Here is a 22,376-nt window from a genome sequence, read left to right on the forward strand (position 1 = left end):
GTTCTGGCACTAACAGTGGTATGGTGTCAAAAGTTGACGTGTGGATGCTCATCATGTTTTTATAGCCATGCTTCCAAGGAGAATCCAGCAATGCAGGTTTATGTGTTAATCCATATCAACAAACTGTTTCTATCAGTTTTATCTCTGTCAGGAAGACCCATTAGCTTTTGTAAAGTTAATAGGTCTTAATTTTCTTTTCAAGACCAGGTTACTGTACATTAATTTGCATTGCTAGAGAGAGAGAGCTCACAGCAAATACTGTTCCGGGGAAGATTTTCCTATAAAGCATCTACCTGGGGTAATGCAATTAGTCTCAGGGGAAACAGAAGTCTGAGGGGTAATGGCAGGTGATGTTATTGCCCTGCTATTCAAAAATAGCTTTGATGCCATGAGCCCTGGCTCCACTATTTCTTTATAGTCTTCCTTAATTGTTCCTGGATGATCAGTTGCTTGAGCCACTATTTTGCACGTGACTCTGGTTGGTGGATTTCAGGCTTCTCATAAAAACAAAATGAAAACTCAGAGTAGATCTTGTAAGTGTAAAGCTTGCCTGCCACTAGGTTGTGATATAAAAACATAAGAAATGCTCTGCTGGATCAGACCAAAGGTTCACCTTGTCCAGCACTCTCTGCACATGGTGGCAAACCCATTTCTCACAGGATCCGTTAAGCAGGAGGAGTGCAAGGCCCAAGCTCCTCAGCAGCTGGTGCATCTCTGGTGAAGGAGGCAGCACATGGCCAGCAAGGCTAGTAGCCACTGATAGTCCCTCCCTCATGAATCTCTCCAGTCCCCTTTTAAAGCCATCCAAAGCACCAGTTCCCATGGCAGCAGATTCCGTAGTTCAAGCCACCTTTGGTTCCTTGCTGAAGGCTGGCTTGTCTCATCTCTTCACTCCCTCAGATCTCCATTTTGCACTCTCCTGCAGAATGTGATTGAGACATCAAACCTTTCTGGAGGGTGGGAGATGGTAATCCCACCCCTCTTTCCTCAGCAGAATCACACCAGTTCGAGAGCCAGGAACCACCAGTTGAGGCCTTTTGCCACTCGGGTGGAGTGGCTGAAGTGAGCGCATCCTTTCTGCCCTCGTGGCCATGGCTGCTATGGACATCATGAGGAAGCTCCAGGCAGAACTGACTTGCTCCATTTGTCTAGCGGACTTCTTAGACCCGGCCACCCTCGACTGTGGGCACAATTTCTGCCATGGCTGCCTGGTGGGTTACTGGGGGGACATCACCTCTGAGCTCACCTGCCCTCAGTGCAAGGAGGTGCTTCCACGGCTGGTCTTCACACCAAACAGGCAGCTGGCCAATATCGTGATGCTCAGCAGAGAGCTGGGCAATGAGGCCGTGCAAGGGCACCGTGGAGGTCAATTCTGTGAACAGCATCCACCGGCGGTGGCAGCCTTCTGTGTGGACGATCTGACGCCCTTCTGCTCAGCATGTGACGGCTTCCTCCAGGAGCACAGTGCTCACAACGTCATCTCTGTGGCCGAGGCTGCCCAAAAGCTGAAGGTGAGAACTTTCATTTCATACATTTGGGCAGAAGTGCTTTGCTGCCCCTTTCCCAGTCACATAAAACCAGAGATTATGGGGTAAAGCAGGGGTTAGGGACTGCAGGTGGCACAGTGGCTTAAACCGCTGTGCTGTTGGGCTGGTTGATTGAAAGGTCACCAGTTCGAATCTGCACAACGGGGTGAGTTCCCGTTGCTCCGTTGCAGCTCCTGCCAACCTTGCAGTTCGAAAGCATGCAAATACAGGTAGATAAAAAGGTGCCACTTCGGTGGGCAGGTAACAGCGTTCCATGCACCTCGGTGTTTAGTCATGCCGGCCACATGACCACAGAGACTGTCTGGTCATGTGGCCGGCATGCCCAGACAGCTGAGGGAAACGCTGGCTCCCTCAGCTAGGAAACGGAGATGAGCACCGCCCCCTAGAGTCAGGCATGACTGGACTTAACGTCAAGGGGAAACCTTTGCCTTTTAGGGGTTAGGGGATTGCTGGTTTGAGAGAGGAAAAGCAGTAAAGTAGTTTTAGGCCAGAGGTGTGGAACCTGTGGCCTTCCACATCTTGCTGCACACAGCTCTCATTAGTCCCTTCCAACACAGCCAAAAGGTGGGGATGATGGGATCTGTAGTGCAACAACATTGGAATGCCTGTGGCATTAGAACTCCCAGCTGTTTTGATGGTTGGCCATGCTGGCCAGGGCGAATTGGAGTCGTAGTCCAAAACATCTGGAGGGCACCAGTTTGGGAAAAGCTGGGGTAAGGAGAGCGGCAACAGGGATGCAGACTCTGTCCCAGCTGGTAGAAACACTTATTCCCACCTTGCTATTGAGGCGCAACTAATGCGAATGAAGCTCTTAAAAAGTGGGCAGGAAGGTGCAGTCACAGGGTGAAGACTTGGAGGGATTTGCAGGGAGCACACGCAAGCAGTACAGTGAAAGGAGAGGACAAATTCAGCTTGTCCAGCATTCCCTGTGACCATTTTTGTTGACTTCTGGGAGCAAAGTCTGACACCCATTAGCTAAGATGATGCAATGGTAAGGAATATTTGTTGAAAATTTCATCCATTTTGGGCAATAAAGCTGTTGCAATGTTCACAGTCTTTCTGTGAGAGAAGAGGAAGCCGTTGAGTCAGCTGGAATAAGTTATAGAGGAGGAAGAGAAAAGGGACCTAGAAGTAACACGGCTGAAGGAAGGTGCAATATGACAGTGGACCGAGCAATGGGAACTGGCAGGGAGGAAGGGAAGGAGGAAGACTGAGGGAAAGGGATGGAAGAGAACTTGAGGCAATTGTGTATATGGGCAAAAATTGAGCAGTCGGTTCTGTTGCTGCAGACTTGAAGTGTTTATGAATGGGCTCAAATCATTTTTTTCAGGATCATCTTTTAAGCTCCATTGATAAAATAAATAAGGAGAAAGAAAATATGCTCAGGAAGAAGATTTGGGAAGAAGAACACTGTAGAAGCCTGCTTGTAGGTTTTACAACATGAAAAATTGTGTGTGTGTGTATCTTTCTAAAGCTTAATTAAAACTAAAGACATTTGTCCTTCAGTCTGCCTACTGTGGATGGTTCAAGCTTCCCCACAGTGTGATAAAGATAATTTCCAAGTCTCTTCAAATCCTTTTGATGCTGGATGCTAAATGTGGCCTGTGTGAAAAGTCACAGGTTAAACTGTAACAAGACCAATCTTCCCCATCTTGGTACCTTCCAGATTTTTGGAAGGTAAAGATCCAAACTCCCAAAACTAAAACTCTCAGAAGCCCTGACTGCAGGGCATGCTGGCTGAGGCTCATGGGAGTTGAAGTCCAAACTGTCTGGAGAGTCAGGGGAAGACTGAGTTAGACAAAGCCAACTCTTTCCACCTGAGCTATCAGCTCTCCAGACTATTTTTAGGTGCCATTTTAGGTGACTTGAAGGGGGGGGGGTGGTCATGTCAAATAAGCCTTTCATTGACCCATTTGTGATGGGATAAAATGAATGAAACATGAGGGAGAGGCCATTTGCACAGTGCTGCAGAAGACTTGATTTCTTCAACCTTACCCCAGTGCACTGAGGTACATGTTTGCTCAAGTACTTTCTAGAATTGGCTTACCTTACCGCACTGTTGCAAAAAGCACAAGGAAGAATGTCCACAAAGCAGTTTGTAAGCTCCAAAGCTCTGTGTGCATGTGAAATTATTAGTATTATTAATATTAGCATTTCTATACTGCCTGTAGCCAAAGCTCTCTGGGTGGTTTACAGCAATAATCATAGAATCATACACCCAAGTCACCCATCCAGATTTTAACCGAGCCTGACCTTGCTTACCTTCCAAGATTAGGCAAAATCAAGCCCTTCAGGCTATACAAAATGCCTGTTTCACACTATACTTACTGATGCTGTGATGTCTGGCTCTATTCCTCAAATTAATCTTATTTCTCACCCCACCCCCTCCTTTGTTTTCCCTCTATGGATTGCAGAAACGAACAGGAGAAGCAAAGGAAGTCATGGTGAGCAAGTTCATGGAATTATGTCATTTTCTGACTAAGCAGAAGGACATGCTTCTGCTTGAGGTGGTGGGAAGGCTGGAGAAGGAAATGACTTGGAAGCAGGCCCAATACACAGCCATAATCCACCGGAAAGCCTCTGACCTGGATGCCATCATCCAGGATTTGAAGGAGAAGTATCATCAACCAACACCGGTACTCCTGCAGGTAAGAGGACTCTGGTAGGCCCATCTATGACTTTTATCTGTGGAAAATCTAATGGAGCTTTAACCGGAAGACCAAATAAAAGATGGATTGACTCCATCGAGGAAACCACAGCCTTGAATTAGGAACAGCTAAGCAGGGCTGTTGTGGATGGCTGTTGGAGGACTTCCATTCATAGGGTGCCTTAAATCAGAGACAACTTGATGGCCCATCATAACAACAACCAGCATGCTGTACCTCTGTCTTTGTATGGTCGTACAGGCCACAAGATGCCCTTTATCTTGATTCTTCCAAGTAGGCCAGCATTTCCACTTCCCACCTTTTTAACAACATACGGAAAGTATGTTGGTAAGGCTGTTGGGCATTATATATAAAGATGAATAGACTCCTTTTCCAGAGCTTCCTTCAAACTCTTCAGAACCAAGCTATGTTTGCCAGGCAACACAGTAAGTCCAACCTTCAGGCTGGGCAAAAAATGAAATTTGTTTCATTTGTCAGCTGCCTGTCATTTCAAGAACTAGGCAAAAATAAATTCTGAACTGGGTGGTTGCTTTTCAAATAAATGAAACTTCAAGCAAGCTAACTAAAAATTAGCTGGATCTAAGAATAGTTTGCCTAGTAGCTGGATCCTAAGAATGGCTGCCTAGAATCCCAATTTCTGGGAACAAGCACAATATAAATAAAAATAATATTTCACTAATAAGGCAAGCAGCTTGGAGGGGGTAGGAATGGTGGGAATGTGACCCATCTGGGGCTCTGTAGCATGCTTAATTTATTTGGTTTGGTGGATCTTGGTCTAATATGTACAACCTATACAACACTTCTCCCCACCATCCTATGAAATACAATCACCTCTCAACCTCTTAGGTGGTGTTACAAGTAGACTGTGATGAGCCATCAGATAAGAATGCAGGATTCAGGGGTTATGATTAGAATGACCCTGTGGCAGGCACTGAATTCCTCCTTCATTCTTTCTTCTAGGATGTTGGAAGCACCTTGAAGAAGTAAGTGGAACACAAATTAAAAATGGAACCTTGAAGAGCAAATGTCAGCCCTTGTCCCATATCTAATGGGCCTGTTTGCACATCATGCTAGCCCACCAGGGGCAATGAACCCCACTCGGTTGGCTATTGGCGAGACAACCAGCCCAAAAGGTGGTCTGGCTTACAGGGGGTTGTTGGCTCCCTCCATCCCATGTCTTCCCCCTTTCTGGGGATACCTGCCGGAGAACCGAGTTGGCCTCCTTCCCTGTACACTGAGATTATGAGCCGTTCTGTACTTCCTGCAGCCCTTTCTACCCCAGATCACGACAGATGGCTTTTGTGATCCCCATTTTGACAGCCCCTTTAAAGTGCTTGAGCGGCACCACAAAAGGACTGTTCATGGTGGCCAGAAACTTTTATTTTAAAAAATGCAGAAAAAAGTTTTCAGTCTAAATCTTTAGGTGTAGTTTTGCAAAGAAATGAGTGTCTGCAGCATTGGCTTATAATTAGTTATTTATTAAATTTGTTTAAAGGCTGCGCATTAGCATCACACTCTCTGGGCACCATTACAATAAAATAACTCACAGGTAACATAAGACAATTAAAAATATACAAGCTGAAATAACATATAAATAATTAACAATGATAAAACGACAATAAAACTTAATAAAGTACAACTGGCACAATTGATGTAAAAATAATCTAAATGGTTCCATAACTGTGCTGGAAAAGAAAAGTCTTTGTCAGGTACCTAAAACTCAGCAAAGTAAGCACCTGACAAATCTCTGAAGTAAAACATTCCATACTTGAGGTGCCACCACAGAAAAGGCCCTCCTTCTCACACTATCCCCTTAACCTCCTTAGGGAGAGGAACTCCTAGAAAGACCTCCATTGACAACCTTAAATGATGGGTAGGAATGTATGGAGTAAGGTGCTCCCTAAGATATGAAATTCTAGTTATGAAAAAGAAATGTTATTTGCATCAAAAAATGGATTCATTTCCATATGGAAATTCTGTATTGGAAGGTCTTTGGTCTTCTGACCCAAACATACCTCCATCTCTTTCTGGTTTTCTGCTTTTGCTGGTGACTTGAGGCTCTTTGCTGGTTTTTCCCCTCATGGCAGCCAACCCAACCGAAAACTGGGGTATCCGACTTTGGGAGAAGCTAAATAGTCAATAGAGAAACTGTTGCTCCCTTGGGAAAATGGATTCAGGGGCTTGGAAGAAGCTACTCCCGTCTGTAATTTTTCTGGACTGTAGCTTCTTTTGTTATTCCTCTATTTTCATATATAACATGGGAAAGTTCACAAAGGGATGCATTTGTGAATCAAAACCACAAAATGCATTTCCTCCGTTACACACAACAGTATGACATAGGTAGGGAAGTACATTTTTTTATAAAAATCATTCCATCTATATTTTGCAAATTCTTAAGGGGCTTTCATTCCATCTTCAGGTCATTGGTGGAATCTTTTCCACATTCCTTGCAAAAGAATGGCAGATGATCGGCTGTAATTCATATAAACTTCACCAGCCTATAACATTTGGCATATTTTTCTTAGCTCAGCATACAGTAAGTGAATAGAGCCTACAATTACTGACAGTGGAGACTGAATATGTATAAAATATGTGTGTTTTAAATGGCAGATATATTAGTGTATTTTCTGTTAACTTTCATGGTTGACTTAATTTGCATATAGGTCTGGAATTTTTTTTTAATCTGCAAGCTGTATGACGCAGAAGTTGCTAGCCTGCTGTGGGATTCTTGTGTCAGAGCCACAGAAATCCAAGTGCATTTGAATGAATTTGGGATTTCTCTGACATCTGTAGTCATGGCTCAGGGACCTCAAAATGAATTTTTGTACATGGATTAAGTTTGGCTTACAAACTTAATCCATTTCAGGACTCTGGTTGTGATCCAAATTGGTCGTGAGCCAAGTCAAATTTACCCATGAGGTTCAATGAAAATACAGTTAATCCATTCTGCAACTACGCTTTTTTTAATCACAAAAATTTGAAGCAAAGTGACAACAACAAAGAACACGGTCATCTCCACCCCCTCCCCCCTGCCCCCGAGCATGAGCGTGGCCATCTCCCCTCACAGCATAACAGGCACGATCACAGGTGTGCTGTGGGGGGGTGGGGGAGACAGGCGTGATTGTGATCATCAACTGATGAGTTTGCTACCTGAAGCAAAAATTTTCAGAAATTTCTGTTCGCAACCCGATTTGGTCGTGAACTGAGGCATTTGTGAGCCAAGATACCACTGCATCTGGTTGTGACTAAAGTTGAAGTGGCTCGTGCTTCTGGGAGATTTTGAATTTATTATTTATGTATTCAACTTATATTCTGCTATACCATTCTGAAGACTTCAATTTCAAGGATGTAACTGTCTGCCTTCTCTCCAGGTGTAACAGGGAGATTGTTATGAATCCTGCAGCTTTCCCAAATGATATAAAAATACTTGCCTGGGATTTATTAGATTTTAATGCATTTCTGGAGAAGTGCTCGACACAGTTCAAAGGTAATGGATGTGCCACTGCAAAAAAACACATTTTACTGGCTGTTACTGCCAAAGTGGGTGTAGTGTAGGTTGTCATAATGCCAGGAGGGTCAGTGAATGGAGGAGTGACACTCGAGATGGCCATTTAGTCTCCTGGGTAAAATCACTCAACTCCTATGTCAGAGTTTTGCTTTCGGAGTTGTACAGTGGAAATCTCTTGTTTTTCCTCCTGTTATGGCAAATAGTTACAGAAGGAGGAAAGGCTGAGGCAAAGAGCAGGAGTGAATGCTTTACATGGGGAGAATCCCAAGTTTATCCCTGGAATCTCTAGGTAGGGCTGGGAAAGGATACCTGTCTGAAATCTTGCAGAGCTGTTGCTGGACAGTCTAGACCAGGGACGCTGCACCTTCATAGTCTGAGGGCCAAATTTTATTTTTGGAGAAGCTCTCCGGGGTGTTCCAATGTGTGAGGGGCCAAAGGCAAAGGGGGTGGGGTTGTCATACAAAAAATACCAGTGTATTGTAGCTTAAAGCTCTTACTGCCAGTGGCTAATCCTTAGGAGAGGCATTACAACCTTTCAGGATGTGGAAAAATTGGCAAAAACCAAGGAGCTACTGAAGGGCTGGTGGCTGGTGGACAGGAGGCAGAGGCAGGGCCATCTGCAAAACCAGGGGGCCACATTTGGCTCCTCAGCCTGAGGTTCTGTACCCCAGTGTAGACTATTACCAGGTAGAATGCCTGTGGTCTGATTCACTTTTGGGAAGCTTCGTGTGTTTCTATGAACCCCGTGAAGCTGCTGGGTATTTCCTGCCTGTTTAACAACTGTGCTAATCCACGAATGCTTGTCCTGGAATGAATGGAGCTGGTCTTATTGCAGGCCAAACTAGACATGGCATTCGTTGTGTGATTAGTGAGTCTTGTGTTGCAGGATGGGCTTGAATGGGACACTGGCAACCCTTGTGTGCTGCTTTCTCAGTGAAATCACTTCCTGGAACACCCCCCGCCCCACATCACTCACACACTTTTTGCCCTAGGAGGGAAGTTTCTGTTGACCATAATTTGCTAATTTGCTACTGCAAACTTCTTTTGAAGGAAATTACCACCTGGGAAGGAGTGCTTTTGGTAATACCACGAGTGTGTGTGGGGATTGGCCAGGAAGGGACTGAGTGTTGTGTTGGGATCCTGACCCCCTCTCCCCCCCTCACCCGCCATTTCACTTTGTTAGTCATATTTTACACACTCGTACCAACTGGAATCATGCAATTCATGTTTTGTCCAGTTAGGTCTGTGGAAAGCTGGTTTGTTTCTGAGGTGCATGGACAGAATTTCACATCTGCCTTCTACTGTTTAGAGTAGTCATTCCTGATCTGTCTGGTGTGAATGTTCAGACCTTAAAAAAGAACAATTGGGACAGTCTCCTGTGATCCCCAAGACCTGTCTTAAGGATCTGCCACATGGATGGGCATTACTGCATCACCTGAGGAAAGAGCCCACAGTGTCTGGGCAGGCTTTGCCTCAGCAGCTTTGCTGCTTCCCAACAATGGAGCGAAACCTGCTCCAGGACCAGAACTGTCAGACACACCTGCTGGCCCCAGTGGCCCCCTCTGCAGGGGGAGGGCCTGATCAGCCCCTTGTCCTCTTGCATAAGCCCCGTCTCTGCAGCAGAGACTGCGTGATGCATGCAGCAAGTGGAACGCTGCTCATGATCTCGGCCTGTGTTGCCTCCTTGGCTACTGCTTGGAGGTCTGAGGAGGAAGGAAGCGGTGGATAGTACAAGAGTTTCCCTGATGAGCCTGGCTGTCTTTCAGGCATATCCACAAGCTGTGCCCAGAGGAAACTGCCTGGTGTTGCTTGCCATGATGTTTGAATCTGCCTGTAGGATTTTCTGGAGACCCAGGTGCAAGGTCAGAACATTGCACTGACTTTATAGCCGGGGATCCGTACTTGGATCCTGCTCCTTCCTACACCTGGTGCAGATAGAACTGTGTCAGATCTTTCTCCAAGGTCACAAGCACAACCTTAGAGAAGCACTTTTGGGGTCATTCTGTGGGGAGAGGGAAGAAGGAGACCAATTTCCTTCTCTCCTACTCCACAGTGCTGCAGGAGGAGCATAGAGGAGGTGTGATTCTCCCACCCTATGTAAAATTCCTGTAATGCTCCAGATGCGGAGGGTTCTGGATAGTCCCTTAAGATTTCTGCTTTTAAATAGGCATTAGTTGCCTGGGGCATCCTGGCAGCAGGAAGAAGAGGGACATACACATTTTTAAGCAGCACTTTCACTCTCTAAAGCTTAAACATGGGTGGGGAACAGGGTTGTTTAAAAAAAAAATCTGAGAATGTCCGTAACTGGGGAATCTTGGAAACATTTTACAGCAGACCAAATGTAAGTAAGTAATCAAACTTGGAATGTGCTTGAGGATTTCCTCCCACTTCCATGCTTTTGAAATCCTGCTTTTCAAATAATGAAAATATGAAATATTGGAAATAGTCATGGAAGCACAATGCTGTGGTACTTTATCTGTGTTCTTTCCTTCTTCAGATACAATGATATCTGGATATCAAATGAAGAAAGGTAAACTTCTGGGACTGGTGGAGGACCAATTTTGCTTGTGGCATGGGGGCTTGTCCATCAGCTGTTTGTCTGTCCTTCATTGGGAGTCCAAGAATTCTGTGCTGGGTCTCTAGAACCATATAAGGATTGAACTCCTTTTTTTCTTAATAAGAGAAGAAAGTGAGTGGGTGAAAACTCCATGACTGCTTTGTGGCAGTGCCACATTCAGATCTAGGCTGCATGTTTCTGGCCACATTAAAAGGTATTCAAAATAGGAGGGGGTTAAATCAAGGGGTTTGACCATCCAAAACTGTAAAAAGCCTTGGGCCCAAATGTCACATCAATGGTGAAAAGGAGGCTATTGCCAAAAGCAACATTCCTTTGAGTGTGACAAATACAACAGCCTGTATAGACAGAATGCTCAGCTACGGTTTAGCATGTGCTTCCCCAGCCTGGGTCTTGTCAAGTGTTGTCGCTTACAACTCCCTTCATCCCTGACTTAAGCAGGATGCTGGATCAGACCAAGGGTCAACTGAGCCAGCACTCTGTTCAAAAATGGCCACTCGACTGCCGATTGGATCTCTCAAGCAGGGCAGGAGGGCAGCGATCCCATCAGCCATGTAGGCTGCTGGCGTTGAGAGCCATGGTGTGGCTATCAGGGCATGGCCTGGGGTGGTGAGTGCAGTGGTGAGTAAAACAAACCCAGTCCCCCTCCTTCCCAGGTGTTCTTGCTTCCTTGGGAATTACTAGCTGAGGGTCCCACTGGAGTGTCTTGCACTGGCCTTCTCTGTTGCTCCCTTGTGCCCTCAGAGGAGCACAGCTAGGTTCAGGCTTGGCACAGCAGGTTGCCTGCGACCCGCTTGTTGAAACAGTGCTAGCATGACAACAATGTGCTGTGGTCCTTTGTGAGCCTTCCCACATTTTACTCCCAAAACACACAGCCTGGGTTTTTGGGAAAACAGGGTAGAAGATTTATTAGGGGTTCAGGACAAAGCAGAGAATGGAAAAAGGTGGTCAAATTCTGCTTGCACAGTAATAAACAGACAAAGTGGCAAAAGGGAGGGGGGAGGGATCAACGGAGCAAAGCTCAGGGAGCCAAGGTTTCGTTTGGATGCCAGGAAGGACTTCCTGACAGTCAGGACCCCTAGGGTGTGGAATGGGCTTTCACGAGAGGTCGTTGAGGCCCCATCGGTGCGGGTGTTCAAGGACCGGCTGGATGTCCACATGGTGGACGTGTTGTGAGCGGAGCCGGCTGGTGCCAGAGGTCAGACTAGATGGCCCGGGAGACCCCTTCTGACTCCCTCTGTTTTCTATGTTTCTAGCTATTGTAGTCCCATGCAAACTGCTTATCTGCTTCCTTGAAAACCCACAATGTTCATGGAAAAGTTCTCCTTGTGGCTGTGTCAGGTCTTCCCCACTTCTTCCCTATACCTGTACCAAAGAAAAACTAAGGTGCACCATCTCTTACTCCCTGGGAGGGTTCTTGTGATGAAAAGAAAAAACCTCCAACTCCCCTTTTCAGTGCAGAATGTCTTCTCCGGATGGAGCTTCCAGAAGAATCTCTGGCTTTCGTCTGTTGCCTGTCCAGTGATGACTCAACCCAACTCTGAGTTGAATGCTAGGCACCTGAACCAATTAAGTTGGTTAAATGGCAGTGTTTGACTTACACTAAGGACACCTGCTTTACAAAGCCAGTATCCAGATGGCCTGTCAGAGGTCTGCAACAGATTGCAGGAGAGGTTTCCATGCCTTAGACCTGGGAGTCAGTGTGGTTTAGTAGCGTGAGCCACTCCAGGATTTCCATAATAAATGGATAAAGACATCTGGGTTGGGGAAGCCTTGTTACTCAGTATGTCTGAATCCTAACAAACTGTGTTTAGCTTCAACTATGATTTACATAAACCAACTTCAAACTCTGGTTTACCCATTTAGTCCCATTTTTTAAACCAAACTTCCCTCATTCAGGTGCTTCTAAATGAAGACAATGGGGAGGGGGGTTAGTTCAACACATCTGGTGGGTACCAGATTGGGAAAGACAGGCTTATTTTAATGAAAATAATAATTCATTATTATTAGCCTATAATCCAGGCTTCCCCAGCCTGTTTGCCTTCAAAAAACAGAAATGGCCAATTCCCATATGGAGGGCATCTGTTTTTGGAAGGCTGGTTTGTAGCATTCAAAGAAGTTTGCTTTCATTTTTCTTCTCTAAGAAAAGAGTTTTCTTTCCTAATGATAAGATGATGGTGATGGTGCTGATTTTCTCCTGTTTATTTAGACTTGCATTGACCTGCTTTTCCCCCACCTCTCATGTTTACCATAATCTTTGTCCTCTTGTTTTTGGACAGCAAATGTGACTTTCGATCCAGACACGGCTCACCCCAGACTCATTCTGTCTGAGGATCGTAAAAGCTTGAGACTGGGGAGCCAATACCAAGCAGTGCCTGAGAAGGAGGAGAGATTTGACAAGATAACGTGTGTGCTGGGATGTGAGGCATTCCTAGAAGGCAGACACTACTGGGACATTCTTCTGGGCCCAAAGGGCTGTTGGGGAGTTGGAGTTGCTAGGAACTCTGTGAAGAGAAAGGGACTTATTCCCATCAGTGCACTAGAAGGGATCTGGGCTATAGCAAAATGCGCAGATCGGTGGGTGTTTCTTGATCCCCCTAACTATTTTTATATCCCCGTTGGCTGGGAGGTCAAGAAGATCCGCGTGTCTGTCAACTATATTGGGCAACGGGTGACCTTTTGTGACTCTGACCGGGGGATCCTGATTCACACATACCCAAGAGCTTCATTCTCCAGCGAGCCGCTCCGTCCCATCTTTTGGCTTCAACGGAAAGGCCAGCTCTCCATTGTGCCCTGAATGGGCCCAGCTCCCCAGCCATTATTTTCAAAGCAGATCCTGGTGTGGGATAGATGCTGAATCTGGCCAATCTGGGGCATCATATTCCAAGGAGAGGGACACTCTTATTAATCACACTAACATGATTTGTACTTGCATGTTCACTTTTGAATAGCATCACTCTATTTTGTCACACATATGAATGACTTTAGTGCATTTACTATATTTATTGAAGGTTACTTTTTCCATGGTTTTGTGTTGCTCTTTTGGTTCAAATAAATACTGCCCATTTTAAATCTCTCTCTCCTGCCTTTTAAAAAATGCTTTATCCAGCTGCTCCTCTACCAAATTTCAGGACATTGATGGGCACACTCTCTTGATTTGCCCTCACAGCTGTTATATGGGGCAGCCTAAACTGATGTATGGAAATCTATGACTGGCTACAACACTTCCCCAGATCAAGGGTGGGCAACTTGTAGGCCAAAACATTTAGCTAGCACAGCCAAAAACAAAGTTTGATGGGAGTTGTATACCTGTGACTAATATTTGCACTAGAAATGTTTGTACTGAGCAAGATTGCTGGATAAGCCTGCACAATATTTGTTCAAAAGAGAGTAACTAGCCTTTCACATTTTCTTCACCAACGTAAGCCATGAATTTCACAAAGAAACAAGTGGAATATATACATGTGCATATTAAGTTTGAATCAGTCTGATTCTAACAAAGGCATTCATGTAGATGTGACTGACTTTCAACCACCTTAGCAGTGTGCTTTGAGAAGAGCAAGCTAACTCTGGAAAAAAAGTTTCCCATCTAAAAATTACCCCCCCCCCAAAGTTAAAAGTGGGGGAAAGTAAAGTTGTTTACTGTTATTCACATGTCCTGTTTGTTATTGGAAATGACATGAAATACTGTGAAAAGCAATTGGAATCAAGCATTCCAGCTCAGATTAAAATAGTCAAAAACAGTAAACCAGTGGAGGACATGCAGATACTCACCTGTTTTGAAGACAAATGTGTCTCAGTAGAACTGACGAAAGATGAAGTCAATTATGAATCTTCAAATCATAGTTGGGAATTTAGAACATTCAGAAAAGTTAAAGCTATTTGGAGAAGTATCATATGACACTTAAAGAAGCAATGACATGTCCCTAAACTTTAAAATGTTTTTAAAAGTTGTTTTGTTGGCAACATGTGCATTTTTGTTTGTGTCCCATGCTTTTATACCAGATGTGAATCATGTAGAGATGGTTCAAAATTTTACAAACAAGGAGTCCTACCTATTCTGAGAGTCCTCTATCTAAAAACTTAATGCTAGTAATTTTGTAAACCCTATAGTTTCCTTGGTTACATTTTGGTCTTGGAATATGGCATGGGCCGTGGCACCTGCTGAACCATCAGCAAGCTGAATGCAGAAATCCTGTAACATAATAACCCCAGGCAAGGATAAATCTTCCACAGGCCAAAATATTTGGAGGGCTTCAGGAGAGAGAGAAAGAAAGAAATCAGTCGTGTTCTCTGGAACTACAGCTATATAATATTCAGGTTTCAGCCAGGGGTGCTTTATTTAAGGGGAAAACCATTGAAACATTTTTCATTGTGCAGTCACAGACACAACAATATTTTATTTTACTTACTGTATTTGTATGCTTCCCCAGAATCTGGGGGTGCTCTGGGCAGCTCACAAAAACAAAACAAAAACCATTCCCTCTCCAAAAAAACAACCCAGAAACAATGTAACATAACTGTTATAAAACAATGTCTAAAACAGCATAAAATCAAGTAATAAAGAGTCTGAAACAGGAGCATAATATGAACAACAATAAAGACCATAGTTCTAAAAATAGCTACTAAATTTAAAAAGTCTTTACTTGGTGGCAAAAACAGCACAACAAGGGTGCCAGTCACTGGAGCAGGGCTTTTAGGCTGCAAATCTTTTACAAGTTTCCCTGAATTTCAGAGAGCTTTGGCTACAGGGTGGTATAGACATGTAGTATAATAATATCTGTGAAACCAATGAGACTATTATTGAGTAGAGGCACTACGTGTAAGCAGCTGGTTCAAATATCACTCCCGTACTTCCTTCCTTCCACCTCCAGAGATAAACAGGTCTGGCCAGAGTCAGTCAGATTTCAGGCTTGTGATATCTGCTCTGGGTTTGTTTCTTCCCAGAAGCCCAAGATTCACCAGCTGGATTTGCAAAAGACAAGCACGTAGAGATTTGTGTCTGTCCAGAATTTTCTTTTGGAGACCAGTAATGGATGCAGTACACATTCCTTATACATGGAAGTCCACTTGTGGTTGTCCAGGTATTTTTCATTTTAGTTGTGCAAATAGGATGCAGCTGATCTAATGCTGTTACTGTTTTAACAACAGTAAAACTGTTGCTGATCTGCTGCAAATCACGTAGAACTTACCAGGAGATCCAATTCTTCCTACTGCCAAGCCTTTGCCAACCAGCTGCCTGCCCGATGCGTTGTACTACGACTCTTACCTCCACCCACCCCGCGCGCCAACTGGAGGGCACCAGGTTGCAAAGGCAGCCTCTATCTTATGCACACTCAGCAAGAACCGCGTTCCTTTGAACTGTTGATTTTCATGCTGAGCAGAGACTTACTTTTAATAGATTTTTTTAAAAAATCTAGCTTTTCAGCAGCTAACAAGGATCACCCAAGAACTCCTCAAAGAAAGTGATACCTTTGGATTGATTTTAGATATACAGTTTATTTTTGTGTCAGCTCCACGAGGAGGTGCCGTCTTCTTATATGCAGTCAACCATGTCCTACTTAAATGGTCTTTCTCAGTGTTTGTGAGCTTGGTCGGAAGACGTTCACTGCACTTTCCCTACGATCATGCGCACACCGCTATAGCATCACCAGCCATTGCGTCGCCTGCAGTTTTCTGCGATGCCTTCAGCCGCCCTGAGGAAGCCCCACCAAGGCTGCAGCTTTCCAAATCGAAAGAGAAGCGGAGAAAAAGGAAAGATTCCATTGGACCCAGGTGTTACCCATCCCTACCAATCAGAATGGCCGGATCAACTTTAAGACAATGGGCCCGCGATGGAAGGCGGAGTCCTGTTCCACATTGGAGCGCGTTTGCCTAAAGAAAACTACAATTCCCAGAAGACTGTTGGACAAGGATGAGGAAGAAAGGAGCGATAACGGAGCGAGGTGGCTTTTCGGGAATTGTAGTTCAGTGGGATTGGACGGGTGTGGCCAAAAGGCTTTCCCACCCATAAAAGGGAGGCTTGTTGCACGTAGGTTTTGCGGGGTTTTCGATATTCCTTGGTTTACTTTTTGGTCTGCTCATTGTGGGTACGTAACAGCTCTTCGTGTTTCCATACTGGTAATAGCTCTTCTAGACTCCCAGTTTATATTTGTCAACAATGGCCTTTTCTGTTTAGATCTTGTTTCGGGGATGCTGCTGCTACTTTTGGGGATGCTATCTGCTGATACAAAAGCATGCACTTTTTGAAATATTACAACCCGATCTTGACTCTTTCTCTCTTGCAAGCAACCTATAGTGGTGTACATACAATTCTGTTTTTCCATTTATCTTAACAACAACCCCATGAGAGAGATTAGGCTGAGAGGCAGTGACTGGCTAAAGGCTCCTCTATAAGCTTCATGGCAGACTAGAACCTGGATTTCCTGTGTCCCAGTCCAATATTCTAGCCCCCATTCTGCACTGGTTTTCAAATTTTTGTGTTTATACAAGCTGCCTCTTTTCCCCACTAGTGCAAGCTGTTGAACAAACCAGTGTCTTCTAAATTGAACTTGTTTATTCCTCTTACAGGATTCATGAACCAAGAACAAACCTCAGTTTACAATTCTGACTTTTAAAAAAACTAAGAAGCTAGGATTCCAAGTTTGGAAAGCATGCTTAACCAGTTTCCCTCAGCCTAAATACTCTGCAGGGATTTTGAAGTACTACTCTGATCAGTCACAGCCCTGATAGCCAATAGATAAAGCTGATGTGAGCCTGTTTATCCTCATAACAACTCAGTGAAGTGGGCTAAGGTGAGAGCCAGTGACTGGGCCAAAGCCATCCAGCACACTTCATAGCTAAGTGGGGGCTGGAAACCGGATCTCCTGAATCCCAGCTCAGAACTTAAGTCACTGTACCTCACTGGTTCTTATACATCCTGTCAGCTTAAATCTGCTTGGTCACTATTTTTCCCGTTTTTCCCTGTCTCCACTTGGTTTATGCTTAACTATATTTACAGCAACAACCAGGAGAGAGCCCCTGACCTCACCTTGCCTTTCAGAGCTGTGTCTGAAATTGAGAACAGGTAATATTTAGTGTGCATAGCTCCCTGTTTCCAAATTTCAAGTAGTAGACCTAAAAGGGGTGTGCTAGGGACTCTCTCCTGCAGTTTGCTGTGAATATAGAGTCATGTATGACTTCTAGTGGTGATGGGCAATACTGGAGAACATGCAGTGGCAAGATGGTGTAAGCCATTTTGGAGGCTGAGAATGGAAGATGGCAACCCACAGGACTGTTCTTTCTGCCGTTTCTCACTTGTGGGCTTCCTTCCTTTGCAGTAGTTCCAGAGACAGATCAAATTGTTGTGATTTTCTCTAGGTGAACCACCTGGGAAAGGAACGTGAAATTCACCACTTCTGATTCTGGTGCCTGAGCCATGGCTGCCAGGAGCATTGGAAAGAAACTTCAGCTGGAAGTCACTTGCTTCATTTGCATGGAATATTTCATAGATCCTGTAACTCTGGACTGTGGGCATAATTTCTGCCATGCCTGCATTGTGAATCACTGGGAACAGTTCTCTTTAAAGCCCATTTGCCCTCGGTGCAAACAGGTAGTCCCTTGGCTGAACTTGAAGCCAAATGGGCAACTGGCCAACATTTCTAGCTTAGTCAAACAACTGAGTGAGCAGACAAATATACCTGAAAGGGTGCAGGTCTGTAAGGTGTGCCACAAAGTACAGCAATCTTTCTGCAAGGATGATCTAACCCTGTTTTGCCTGGAATGTGATTTATCTATGAAACACAAAGCTCACAATGTTGTGCCTGTGGCAGAAGCTGCTGAAGAATTCAAGGTGAGAAGTCCCAGTTCTGGGGACTGGGGTGGGGGGAATACTTTGTTTCCGTGACAGATGGAAGCCTGTACCTCAAACAATGCAATGATGGACAGGTTGGAAGATGCCTATTGTCTGTTTAGGGGTGGTTATTGTCATCATCGATGGGATTGATAACTCCTAGCCTGGACACGTGGCAATTCAGGACATATGTCTTATATCTCTTCAAAGGATGAATAGAGAAGATGTATCTATTTTATTAGGGTTGTGGATACTGTAAAATATGCAATATTCACACACAGTACATTCTGGATAAGAAGGATACTTTACACATTCCTTTAATTTACTTAAAACCAGGTTAACATGGATGCCAAGAAGTCCAGAAGGTAAGTGAGAACAGTTTTAGGCTAGGTGAAAGAACAATAGTTAACTTCACTTTTCGAATGAGTATATTTGTTCAAGAACCAGGCAGAAAGAAGTTTGGAAATCATTGGTTATTTCTCCAATTAAGGGTCCAGTGCTAGGCATATTTAATTTTTATTATTTTTATTAAAAAGTAGAATGTAGAAAAGCGGATTCCAAGGGATCTTGCACAAATGTTACATATTATATCAAATTTAAAAAATTCCACAAAAAATCAATAATTGTTATCTCTTCTACACTTAGTTAAATTAATACTTCATTGAAACTCATAGAGCAATTATTCCAATTTGTAATTCTTAATATTTTCCTTATTTTCCATTCCTTTTAATTTTAAAAACACCAAAACCTTTGTGTTAACATTATTTCTCACTAATGATATTTTACAAACTGTTTTTGTTATTAAGTAAATTGTAAATAATCAGCTTTCCTTTTATCATTACATTCTTTAGCCAATTTTCTATTTATGTAGTTAGTTTTGCCATTACTGCATATTCAGCATATTATTTTTCAGTCTTCTCTAGCTGCTTAGGGGAGATGCCTACCCAGTCCTAGACAAATTTAGAAAGGAAAAAAAATGTCCCACTCCAGTGCAGTGTTCCTCAGCCAGATGTGCTAACTGGGAATTGTAAGACTAATTTCCTGTTAAAACAGATCTAGACAAATTATTATCTGTAAATCACGCTATGAGAAAGAGGCGTATTTTTTCAGTCCTGCTACACTGCAGTGTAATGGAACCTGCCAAAAGGGAGAAGGGGGAAAAAACCCTGGAAAAAACACAGAGGTAAAGGGGCCGGTCTTCATCCCACAGAGTATCCAGAAACAGAAGCCTTCATACATGGGTGGATTAAACGCCTCACATCGAGAAGTCCTAGGTCTGCACAGCACAGCAGTGTCCAGCTTTGCCTCTTTGCCAGCTGCTCAAAGTCAAAGGAAACTTGCAGGGAGGTATTTGTGGAGGGCGTGGGAGCACAGCCTGACCAGGGTGCAGCTTGAGAAGGTGATGGCCGCAAGTATCTCTTGAAAATTAGACCGGATCCTGATGGGAGAGCAGCCATGCTATAGCTGCTGCATCATGCAAATATTGGGTAGGCATGCCTCTTATTCAGAGAGAGCTTCTAGCAGGCGTGGACAGGAAGGCTGCTTTTGTCATGCACCTGCCTCACCTCTCCAGGACATAAATGCTTTGCAGCTGCAATATCTATTTCTTTTTGCTTTAACTCAAACTGAGCCTTGTGGGGCTCTAGCTGGATTAGGTGCATGGGGAAGGGAAAGGTAACCCTCCCTTCCCACATTGAAGTCTGGAAAATAAATGGGGCCCTGCATCATAAATAGGATTTTTTTTTTAAAAAAAAATGTACTGGTGTTAAATGGGAACTTTTGTCCTATTTTTTTTTTTTTTTTTTGGCTGTGCAGGAAGATTTTTTAAAGTTTTTATATGCCATCCCGATACTAAAAGTCTCTGGACGGCTTACAAAAAAACAAAAAGCAACCATAACAATAACAACACACTGCATCTGATAAATGATAATTTTTTTCAGGACTGTGGTGGAGTAGGGAAGGGTCAAAGGTCCCCACTGCATATGTTGCAGTCCCAATCCATGGAGGAGGCCCTACACTTGCTTTTAACTAAGACAAGCACTGACATACCTACATGTCCTGGGTTTACCTTTATGTGTAGTTTAAGCCCTGGGTATTCCCCAGGTACAGCTTTTGTTGTTAGTTGGGAAGTCATGTCCAACCCATCGCAATCCCATGGACAACATTCCTCCAGGCGCTCCTGTTCTCCACCATCCCCTCCCCCCAAGTCTACCCAAGCTCACACCAACTGCTTCAGGGACTCCATCCAGCCACCTCATTCTCTGCCATCCCTGTCTTCTTTTGCCATCTCTTGTTCCCAGCATTAGGCTCTTAATATGGCTAGAAACTGGTCAGGAAGGTGGGTGATTCTCAGTTTTCCTGACTCTTCATCTCTTTCCCCTCCCTGTTCACCTCATAGCAACATTCACAGGATGAAGATTTGGGGGGATTTTTATATGTATGGACACACAAATGCAACAAGAGGAAGGAATCTGATCATTCATTTTTTCACCTCCCCCAGTGATTATCTGTGTTGTATTGTGCTTGTGGTGAAGTCTCTGTCAATGACTCACCTGTTTGGTTTGATGGTATGGAATGCTCAGACTTCTTGTTAAAAAGAGTTTTCTTCCTTGTTTCTCATTTCAGGGTCTTTTTTTAAGTTGCATTGAGGGTTTAAGGAAGGAGAAACAACAGGTTCTGATCTATCAATCGGATATGGAAAAACAATGTCAAGAGCTTCTTGTAAGTGTTGCCATTGCTGGGAAGTAAACAATTATACTCCAATGTTATATGTGATTTTGTGTTTGTACTTAAGCTGTTGTTATAGAGCAAACATTTAATTATTTTCAGATCTTTGAAAATGTTAACACTCTGCAAATTGGGAATAAAAGGTACTGCAAGTAAAATGTTGCAGCATGGGGTATAGCTATTCAGTATTCCAGCTGAATTGAAAATGCCGTCTTTCACAATACTCCATTTTCACCTCCAACCAATGATGTTGGGTGGAAAATTTTCCAAAATATTTTTTCCAGGCATGATTTTTTGTCAAGGAAAAGCTTTGATTTTATAAATTCGTTAGTGAAAAAGGATGCATGCCAATGGAAAATTCAGTGTTTTGCTGGCCTGGCAGTTTCAGCGTTGAGACGTTTTCAGGCAACTGTCCCTAGCATACACGTGTTATTGAAATATATATCTCAGACTGAAATGGAAGCAGTGACAGTGGAACTGAATGTGTCCAAACAACCCCATCTGTGGAAGAGAATGGAACTTTGTTGCAAATAAAGGGACACCAGTAAACTTTGCATAGTTCTCTGACTTGATTAAAATTAATTACCACGTCAAAAGTTTTTAGTACCTTGGAATTTTTCGTTAAATTTAAACAGCTTAAAAATTCCATGTTATCTATAATTTTTAAATCAGTATTCAAAAATCACACCTCATTAAGAGTGTTTTATTTTTCCCCCCCTTGGATATTTCAGGTCTGTTCTTGAGGTGTAGTGGAACCAAAATAAAGGGGAGAGGATACTTTTTAAAGCTAAAACAATGGTGCTGAATTGGGTTTTGCGGGCATTAGAACATTTTCCTGTTCAAACCGAAAGCTTTCTTGTCCAAAGGAACTCAATTTCTGCTGGAAAATTCTGTAGTTCAAATTCTGGGAATGTTGCATCCTTATCTCCAACTTGGTTTTCTGCTCTTCCTCCTTAGCCTCCACTTCCCACTGAGCACACTTCATTCACACTGATTTATTTTGGAGTCCTCCCCACCCTCGTACCCCCTTGGTTTCTGCTACCTCCTCCCTCCTACATCTGGATGGTGCAATTTTTTTCTTCTCCTCCTCCCATCTGCTTACTGCAGGTACAGATACAAGCGGAGAAGGCCCAAATGATGACTCATTTCCAAGAAATGCATGAGCTTTTGAGAGAACAAAACAGCTTCCACCTTGATAGGTTAGAAAAGGTGGTGGACAAGATCATGGCAAAGAAGAATGATCACATGGCTGGAGTGACCCAGGAACTCTCTGCTATTGAGGATATCACACGGAAGCTGGAAGAGAAATGTCAACAGCCAGAGCTTGCATTCCTGCAGGTCAGAAGCCTGGGGCAGAAGTGGTCAGTGGTTCTTCTCCGGGGCAGGGGCCTGGGATGGGGAAAGCCAGCTACCAAGCTTCCCTGTGCTCAGGGAAAAGGATGCATTGTAAATGCCTCTGCTGCTGTGCCCCAAAGGGAAGCAGTCAGCATATCAGCCTGCACCCCCTCACCCCAATTGTGCA

The 22,376-nt window shown here is 43.9% G+C and overlaps 1 protein-coding gene across 1 annotated transcript; it reads left to right on the top strand.

The window, feature by feature from the left end:
- Nucleotides 1-1,091: 1,091 nt before the first annotated feature.
- Nucleotides 1,092-13,093, top strand: LOC123027194 (zinc finger protein RFP-like). Its single transcript, XM_044437708.1, has 6 exons — nucleotides 1,092-1,511; nucleotides 3,962-4,195; nucleotides 5,174-5,196; nucleotides 7,585-7,700; nucleotides 10,219-10,251; nucleotides 12,576-13,093. The coding sequence occupies exons 1-6, from the start codon at nucleotides 1,092-1,094 to the stop codon at nucleotides 13,091-13,093; spliced, it is 1,344 nt and encodes a 447-aa protein (XP_044293643.1).
- The last annotated feature ends 9,283 nt before the right edge of the window (nucleotides 13,094-22,376 follow it).

This window comes from Varanus komodoensis, unplaced genomic scaffold (assembly GCF_004798865.1).
Source record: "Varanus komodoensis strain SLA01 unplaced genomic scaffold, ASM479886v1 scaffold300, whole genome shotgun sequence".
Taxonomy (NCBI): domain Eukaryota; kingdom Metazoa; phylum Chordata; class Lepidosauria; order Squamata; family Varanidae; genus Varanus; species Varanus komodoensis.

Excerpts from the sequence above, each read along its gene's own strand:
- LOC123027194 (XM_044437708.1), top strand. The coding sequence starts at position 1,092 with ATGGCTGCTATGGACATCATGAGGAAGCTCCAGGCAGAACTGACTTGC. Across the intron at positions 4,196-5,173 it reads CAACACCGGTACTCCTGCAG|GATGTTGGAAGCACCTTGAA; the intron begins GTAAGAGGACTC and ends TCTTTCTTCTAG. Across the intron at positions 5,197-7,584 it reads GTTGGAAGCACCTTGAAGAA|GTGTAACAGGGAGATTGTTA; the intron begins GTAAGTGGAACA and ends CCTTCTCTCCAG.